This window comes from Galeopterus variegatus, unplaced genomic scaffold (assembly GCF_000696425.1).
Source record: "Galeopterus variegatus unplaced genomic scaffold, G_variegatus-3.0.2 Scaffold471, whole genome shotgun sequence".
Taxonomy (NCBI): domain Eukaryota; kingdom Metazoa; phylum Chordata; class Mammalia; order Dermoptera; family Cynocephalidae; genus Galeopterus; species Galeopterus variegatus.
In genome coordinates, this window is record NW_007726582.1 from 321,776 (window position 1) to 330,658 (window position 8,883).

At 38.8% G+C, this 8,883-nt stretch overlaps 1 protein-coding gene across 1 annotated transcript in view; it reads left to right on the top strand.

Annotated features, from left to right (window-relative positions):
- Positions 1–8,411: 8,411 nt before the first annotated feature.
- The window catches only part of EMILIN2 (elastin microfibril interfacer 2), a 61,299-nt gene continuing 60,827 nt past the window's right edge, over positions 8,412–8,883 (top strand). The window contains exon 1 of the mRNA XM_008569164.1: positions 8,412–8,521. Coding sequence (XP_008567386.1) covers positions 8,412–8,521 — 110 coding nt within the window. The remainder of the gene's footprint in view (positions 8,522–8,883) is intronic.

Genomic DNA, 8,883 nt, shown 5'->3' on the forward strand with positions numbered 1-8,883 from the left:
ATTCTTTCAGAAGGAGAGAAGAAATCTAGGGCAATTAGAGGGGGGAGGGAGAGGGAATGGGTGAAGGAGAGAGATTGGACAAGGGGCATAAAGAATAATTACGATTTATAACAATATATATGCTAGTAATACTGATTTAGTCAGCATATCTCAATGTCAAACCCCAAAATATGTATAATCGATTTTGATTCAATAAATAAAATAAATTATTAAAAAAAAAATCCAAGGGCCTATTCTTGTCAGTTATTTCTTATGATGTAAAAAATGTGTTCAAAACCACACTGTAAGTATGACAGTGATTATTTCTCAAATATGGTATATGGTGTAAGTTGGCTGTAGGAAGTATTCATAGGTCTAATAAACATCTGAAAAAAATTAAGGGATATGGGATTAGTAATTAATTTCATCTTTTTCAGGAAGAAGATATTTACCATTGAATTGCCTGATGATCCGAAGATATTTATGTAGAGCTCTTGATTCTCCCAAAGAGCTCATTGAGTTGTTCCAAAACAAATTCCTTCATAGAACAGCGTGATGGAGCAGCAGCAGCAACTGAGAAACTTGCAGGATTTCTTGCTGGTCTATAATCAGAGGACAGAATTCTGCTTCAGGCGCTGTGTGCCCGGCCTGTACCACTGAGCTCTGGACACTGAGGAGGAGGCCTGTCTGCACAGCTGTGCTGGGGAGCTTATCCATTCCAACTCCTGCCTTATGGCCATACAGCTCATGCCTGTCCCTGGTATAGCACCCATCACAGACTATGAGGCTGCCACAGCTGTGCCAGGCATTGCTGCTGAACAGCTTGGAGTCTCATCACTAAGCAGCTAGCCATGATGGTTTTTTAAAAAAGAAATATTTAAAACAACCACACAAAAATCAATAAAATGCCAGGAGTAAGACAATACCTTTCAATAACAACTGTGAATGTAGATGGATTGAATTCCTCACTCAAAAAACATAGACTAGCTGAATGGATTAAAAAACTAGACCCAACTATATACTGCCTACAAGAAACTCACCTTACCTGTAAAGACTCACATAGTGTAATAATGAAGGGATGGAAAAAGATATACCATGCAAATGGAAAACAAAAACCAACAGGAGTAGCTATTCTTACATCAGATAAAATAGACTTTAAACCAAAAACTATAAGAAGAGACAAAGAAGGCCTTTTTATAACAATGATGGGATCTATCCAGCAAGAGAATATAACAATCATAAATATATATGCATCCAACATCAAAGCACCCAGATATATAAAGCAAGCACTATGAGACTTAAAGAGAGAGAGAGAGAGACTCCATATTATATAATTATAGTTGGGAATGTCAACTCCCCTCTCTCAACATGGGACAGATCATCTAGGCAACAAGTCAACAGAAAAACACAGGATTTAAAATATATTTTAGACAAATTGGATTTGGCAGACATCTACAGAACATTTCATCCAACAACTAAAGAATATATACTTTTCTCACCAGCACATGCAACATTCTCCAGGATAGTCCACATATTAAGTCTCAAATCAAGTCTCAACAAATTTTTTAAAATTGAAATCATTTCAAGAATCTTTTCAGACCACAACAGAATAAAACTAGAAATCAACAACAAGTGAAACTTTAGAAACTATATAAACACACAGAAATTAAATAACATGTTCCTGAATGACCTGTGGGTCAAAGAAGAAATTACGTAGAAAATCAAAAAATTTCTTGAAACTAATGAAAATAAAGACACATCATACCGAAACCTATGGGATACTGCAAAAGCAGTACCTAGAGGGAAATTTATTTCAATAAAAGCTTACATCAAAATAATAGAAAGATCTGAAATAAATAACCTAACATTACACTTCAAAGAACTACAATCTAATCCCAAAATTAGTAACCAGAAAGAAATCATTAAAATCATAGCAGAACTAAATGAAAGAGACCAAAAAACAAAAAACAAAAACACTAAACAAACGATCAATGAAAGAAAAAGTTGTTTTTTTGAGAAGATAAACAAGATAGACAAATCATTAGGTAGACTTACTAAAAAAAAGAAGACAGAAGACACAAATAACAATAATCAGAAATGAAAAGGAGTCATTACAACAGATACTGCAGAAATACAAAGGATCATTAAAGACTATTATGAACAACTATATGCCAACAAATTTGAAAATCTGGAGGAAATATTTCTGGACACACACAAACTACGAAGACTGAACCAAGAAGAAATAGAAAACCTGAACAGATCAATAAGAGCAGAAAGCTTGAAGTAGTAGTCAGCAGTCTTCCAACAAAGAAAAGCCCAGGACTGGATGGCTTCACTGCTGAATACTACCAAACCTTTAAAGAAGAATTAATACCAATCCTTTTCAAACTATTCCAAAAAATTGAAAGAGGCTATTCTCCCAAACTTATTCTGTGAGGCCAGTATCACTCTTATAGCAAAACCAGAGAAAGATAAAACAAAAAAAGAAAACTACAGGCCAATATCCTTGATGAACATAGACGCAAAAATCCTTAACAAAACATTAGCAAACAATACAGAAGCACATCAAAAACATTATACATCACGATCAAGTGGGATTCATCCCAGGGATGCAATGATGGTTCAACATATGCAAATCAATAAATGTGACACACCACATTTGCAAAATCAAGGGCAAAAACCATATGATTATCTCAGTAGAAACAGAAAAAGCATTTGACAAAATTCAATATCCCTTCATGATAAATACTTTCAACAAATTAGGTATAGAAGGAAAGTATCCCAACACAGTAAAAGCCGTATATGACAAATCCACCACCAATATCATCCTGAATGGGGAAAAGCTAAAAGCTTTTCCTTTAAGAACAGAAAGAAGACAAGGATGCTCACTCTCACCACTCTTATTTAGCACAGTGTTGGAAGTACTAGCCAGAGCAATCAGGCAAAAGAAAGAAATAATGGGCATCCAAATTGGAAAAGATGAAATCAATTTGTCCCTCTTTGCAGATGGCATGATCCTGTATGTAGAAAAACCTAAAGACTGTACCAAAAAATACTTACATCTGATAAATGAATTCAGTAAAGCTGTAGAATTCAAAATCAATATACAAAAATCAGTAGCATTTTTATACACTAACAACAAACCAGCAGAAAAAGAAATCAAGAAAGCAAGCCCATTTACAGTAGCCACCAAACAAACAAAATACATAAGAATAAATTTAAACAAGGAGAAGAAAGATCTCTACAATAAGAATTATAAATCTCTGCTGAAAGAAATTAAAGAGGACACAAAAAGATGGAAAGACATTCCTGTTCATGGATTGGAAGAATTAATGTTGTGAAAATGTTCATACTATCCAAAGTGATCTAAAAGTCCAATGCAATCCTCATAAAAATACCAATGACATTCTTCACAGAAATAGAAAAAACAATCCTAACATTCATGTGGAACAACAAAAGACCTGAGCAACCAAAGCAATCCTGAGCAAAATAAATAAATAAATAAAGCTGGTGACATTACACTACAAATTATGCTACAAAGCTATAGTAACCAAAACAGCATGGTACTGGCATAAAAACAGACACACAAACAAATGGAACAGAATAGAGAACCCAGAAATCAATTCATGTATTTACAGTTGACTGATCTTCAATGAAGACACCAAGAACATACAATGGAGAAAGGACATCTCGTCAATAAATGGTGCTGGGAAAATTGAATATCCATGTGTAGAAGAATGAAACTAGACCCATACCTCTCCCTATATACCAAAATAAACTCCAAATAGATTAAAAACTTAAATAAAAGACCTGAAACTATAAAACTCCTAGAAGAAAACATATGGGAAATACTTCAGGATGTAGGACTGGGCAAAGACTTTATGAATAAGTCCTCAAAAGCACAGGCAACAAAATAAAAAGTAAACAAATGGGATTATATCATACTAAAAAGCTTCTTCACAGCAAAGGAAAATATTGACAGAATAAGAAGATAACCTATAGAATGGGAGAAGATATTTGCAAATTATACATCTAACAAGAGATTAATATCCAGAATATAAAAGGAACTCACACAACTTAACTGTAAAATAAACAAATAATACAATTAAAAAATGGGCAAAGGAGCTGAACAGACATTTCTCAAAGGAGGACATACAAAAGGCCAAAAGGTACATGAAAAAATGCTCAACATCACTAATCATCAGGGAAATGCAAATCAAAACCACATTGAGATATCATCTCACCCCCATTAGACTGGCTATTATCAAAAAGACATAGAATAACAAATGCTGGTGAGGATGCAGAGAAAGGGGGACCCTCCTACACTGTTGGTGGGACTGTAACATAGCACAGCCATTATGGAAAACAGTTTAGAGGTTTCTCAAACCACGACCGATAGAACTACCATACAATCCAGCAATTCCACTGCTGGGTAAATACCCAAAGGAATGAAAATCATCATGTCAAAGGGACACCTGTACTTCCATATTAATCACAGCCCTATTTACAATAGCCAAGATATGGAACCAACATAAGTGTCCATCAAAAGACAACTGGATAAAGAAAATGTGGTATATGTACACTCAGTGAAACACTACTCAGCCATAAAAAAGAATGAAATTCTGCCATTTGAAGCAACATGGATGAGCTTGGAGAAAATTGTGTTCAGTGAAATAAGCCAGGCACAGAAAGAGAAATACCACATGTCCTCACTCATAAGTGGGGGCTAAAAAATAAATAAATGGAAGGAAGGAAGGAAGGAAGGAAGGAAGGAAGGAAGGAAGGAAGGAAAGAAAGAGAGAGAAAGAAAGAACAGTTACAATAATACATTGAACTTTCAGAAAGAGAGAACAGAACTGTGGTTACTAAAGATGGGAAAGGGCGAGAGGGTTATCGAGAAATTGGTTAATGGACAAGAGAATGATTATGTTTTGTAATGATGAATATACTAATTATCCTGATTTGATCATCACATATTGTACACAGGTATTGATATTCAACTCTGTACCCCACAAATATGTATAATAATGTTTCAGTATAAAAGTAACCAGAAAGTTATTTAACACATTCTTATTTCTGCTGTCTAGAATATTAAAATTAAAATCTCTTAAAAAAAAAAAAAAAAAAGAACCTGACTGCAAATTTGTACTGTTACTCACCAGAGTGGTTAGTAACAATAACAACTGTCAACATTCACCCTCCATTTCCTGTGTGCCAGGCACTATGCTAAACTGCTTACATGTGGTTACTCAACTAATCCCTCCAACAGCCACAGGAGCTATTCCAATTTTCAGAGGAAAGAACTGAGGATAGGAGGGTATTCCTTGTCCAAGATCACTCTGCTAAGGAGGTGAGGGTGCCGAATTTTGAACAGTACACTATCTCCATTGCATGAGCTCTTAAACAGTTTTTTATGTGTAATTTCAGACATGATTTCAACTTTTCCTAGTTTTAACATTCTCAGGTGATAGTGTAAAATGTATTAAGGCACACACCCCTAATCCAAATAGAAGTTCCTCCTGGCATCTCTCAAGAAAGGTGGTTAAAATAATGGCCATAGTCCTTAAGAATGTCATGTAAGATCAGTCTTGGGTTCAGAAGATATTGAGATTTTACTCTTTAGCTATGTATAGTAAATGGGATATTTGCAAGTAAGTAAGTTAAGAAAAATTGAAGAGGGCAAATGTTCTTTGTTTTGACCTATTTGATCAAAGCCTTTGACAAGATAGGCAAGTAGCTGTTATTTGTAAATTTTGAAGTCTGGAGACTTACTGAATTTGTTCTGAATGTGCCTCGTCCAAAGCAATGCCTTCTCAAATGGAGCTAAACAAATGCTATCACCCGAACCCTGGCATTCCAAAACAGAGTAGCTAGACTGAGATAGATGGTGCAGCCAGTTAATTTTTCTCAGAGCTACTTTTCCTCTCTTTTCCTATCAAACTACATTTTTAAAAAAGAATAAAGGGTGTCTTACCACTAATTTATAAATGTGCAAGACATTATCTTAGGGTAATATGTTAGAAACACTTTGAAATAATTTATTCAAGATATCTTCTAGTCTTCAAAGACTTTCTTTTTCCATCATTAGATAAACAGAACAAAGAAGCAATAAAGACACCTAAAAGTACACCTAGAAATTGGGGAGAAATTTTTTTGTCATCTACAAAGCAAAGATGAAGGATCAGTAGGGTGGGAAGCCCAGGGTAGTCTCATGACACTTGACCACATCCTAGATGCAAATCGGTTCATCTTGACCAAATGTCCTGTGCCCAGATGACTGGGGTTGGGCTGGCAGAAATGTGCCTGCCTGCTGCCCCAGTAATGGCTACCCACACTCCTTTTCCACTAAGCGACTGAGGGGGTGAGGGTGTTCTGGAGGCTCAGGAGGCTGTCTGCTTCACGAGAAATGTCCCCAAATACAGAGCCCAATGAGCATCTTACTTCATCACCAACAATGGGATGAAGTAGCTCTACCTTGGATTTTTACTTTAGGTAAATTGGTCACACAATCAAGGGTGTAAGTTACTATGAGACACTTTTGTTTTAAAAGCAGAAGAAATTTCATCAGATTGTTATAGGAAACAGACAGTTTTCAAGTTGGCAGCATACAAAAAATTCATACTTGCAGCATTCTGCCAGTCATATCTACATTGCTGTGTATGGCTGGGACCAGATGACCTGCCTGATTAGTCTGTTTCTTAATGTGCTTAAGCTCAGTATTCTCAGGAAGCTTCCCTGTGCCTTGTTCCTTGGAGGTCGTTCTGGTTCCCGAGTTTGTTGCATCCCTTCCTCTGGCTGGAGAAGAAAAGGGAGAAGCTCTCTTGGAATCTTGACCTCAAGTCTCCCGGGAACCTTCTGAGAGCCAAGAGTCTTCTTCCTCTTCCCAGAGCAGCCTCACACCAGGGATACGTGGACCTGTGTCTAAAGAAACGCATGTGATAAACACTGGCTCACTATATCGACTGTGCGTCAGGAGCTTTAACACCCTTCGTTGCACAGGAACTCCTGGAAGCTCTACAGTCAGAGCTTATGTCACGTTTGGCTTGCTCATGAATCCTCAGTATTTTTGCACAATGCCTAGCTTATAACAGATGCTCAGAATAAAATTCATTTACTGATAAATGCCATTTATAGCTGATTGACATATTGTGGTCATCTCTATGATAAGTTGGTCCTCAAACTCTTGGACAGCTTCCTAGCATAACTTTGATTCAATGGAACAAACGGATTTGACTTGATCAGTTCAAATTACCTTTAAGTTTGAGAATGACCTGTATCAAAGAGAAGTTGTAGTTGTTAGCTGCTAGCCGTAGACATACACGACTTCTGTGTTTCCTCCTTTTTTTTTTTTTTTTTTTTTTTCCTTCTCTTTCTCTTTTTCATTTCTATGCTCCATTTCTTCCCTATGACACTTCATGGACAAAATGGTGTTAGGACAGAGAGGACTGGGAAGTCATACAGAAAAATACAGATCGGGTTACACAAGCTGGCTTTTTATCCCTTTCTGTTATTTCTACCTCCAGGGTGGCTCTTTTGAAGGCTGGGATGACTCCAGTCCATTATTTGCATGATCGTCCATTAGAGAGTTCATGGACAGATTATGTCCTTACGTGGTGTAATTTTCTGCTTGGCCCTTGTGGAGTTTCTACTTAGGGAATTTTCTTTCTTTCATTTGCAAATCAAAAGGTCCAACAACACCATCAAAGCATGTTTGAAACAAAATGGACGAATGGTTTCATTTAGTAGAGTAGGAACATAGCAAAGCTTTATTATCTACATAGTTCACGGCCAACGGTGTCTTGCAGTTTATGTATGCAGTCTGCAAATAACCTCATTATGGTGTTCATTAGATGCAGCAGGTCGTCTCAAACACACAGCTCTCTTCAACACCCCTGAAATACAACATTTCGGTGGTGATTTTATTTGACATTCTTCTGTGGAGTTTCTTCACCCGGAAAAGAAGTTGGTAGAGATTAGTGTAACTCAAGAACAGGCAGAAAACATGCAAGAAAGTAAAAGAACAGACAAATGTCTAGCAGTGTCTGAACTGTTAAGAAGCAAAGGCGAGACTCGTGTGCAACAAATGCCTTTAATATCGATAGAAAAATAAAGTTCAGAGTAGGACATCAGAAGCAGAGGCTGTGAGATCACCTTGCAAAAACGAGCGCAGCCCGGAACGGTTTGATGTCGTGCTGCAGAAGCTGTTGGGACGCGGCGGGGCTGTTGCTTCTGTGGTCCTCCTGCCCCGCACGCTGATTTGCAAACGTTAAATCGATGCATAAGGCAGTGCTGGGTAAAGAAAGAGAAGAGGACCAGCGTTCATCGCCCTCTGAACTCGCCCAAGTCCATAACGTCGTGAGAATGGCAGTGTCTTGCCAGAGGAATAAATCCGAGCCGAGCCCCCGCTGCCCACCGCTCGGAGACTGATGAAGATGTCCCTCATTCACCCCGGGAAGCCGGCACCCAGGCTTCGTGACAGCAGGACAGCCAGACTGGCCGACTGCGGCTCTTCCCGAGGGGCCGGGGACGCGCCCGCTGGGAGGCGGGAGGCGGAGTTGCTCCGCTTCTGGGAAGAGACCAAAGGAATGAGTAATTGGAAACTCTGTAAAATAGACCCTTAGCCCAAACCCTTTCGCTCTTTCACCCCAAAACCCCTGCCGAGAGGCGAGGGGACAGGAGACAGGGCGACGCGGTGGAGGGAGAGTCACGTTTCGGAGAGGGAAGTGAAATAAAGAGGGCGGCACCCGGGGGGACCTGTGCGTCATTGAGGGACCGGGGAGAAGCGCAGGGCGCACGAGGCTGCAAAAGGAGAAGCGGCAGCGAGCAGCCAGGGGGCGGCCGCGCAGCGCGGGTGGGGGCGCCGCCCAGCGCCCCAGCCTCCTGCCTTCCCGAGCGGCGCCCCGG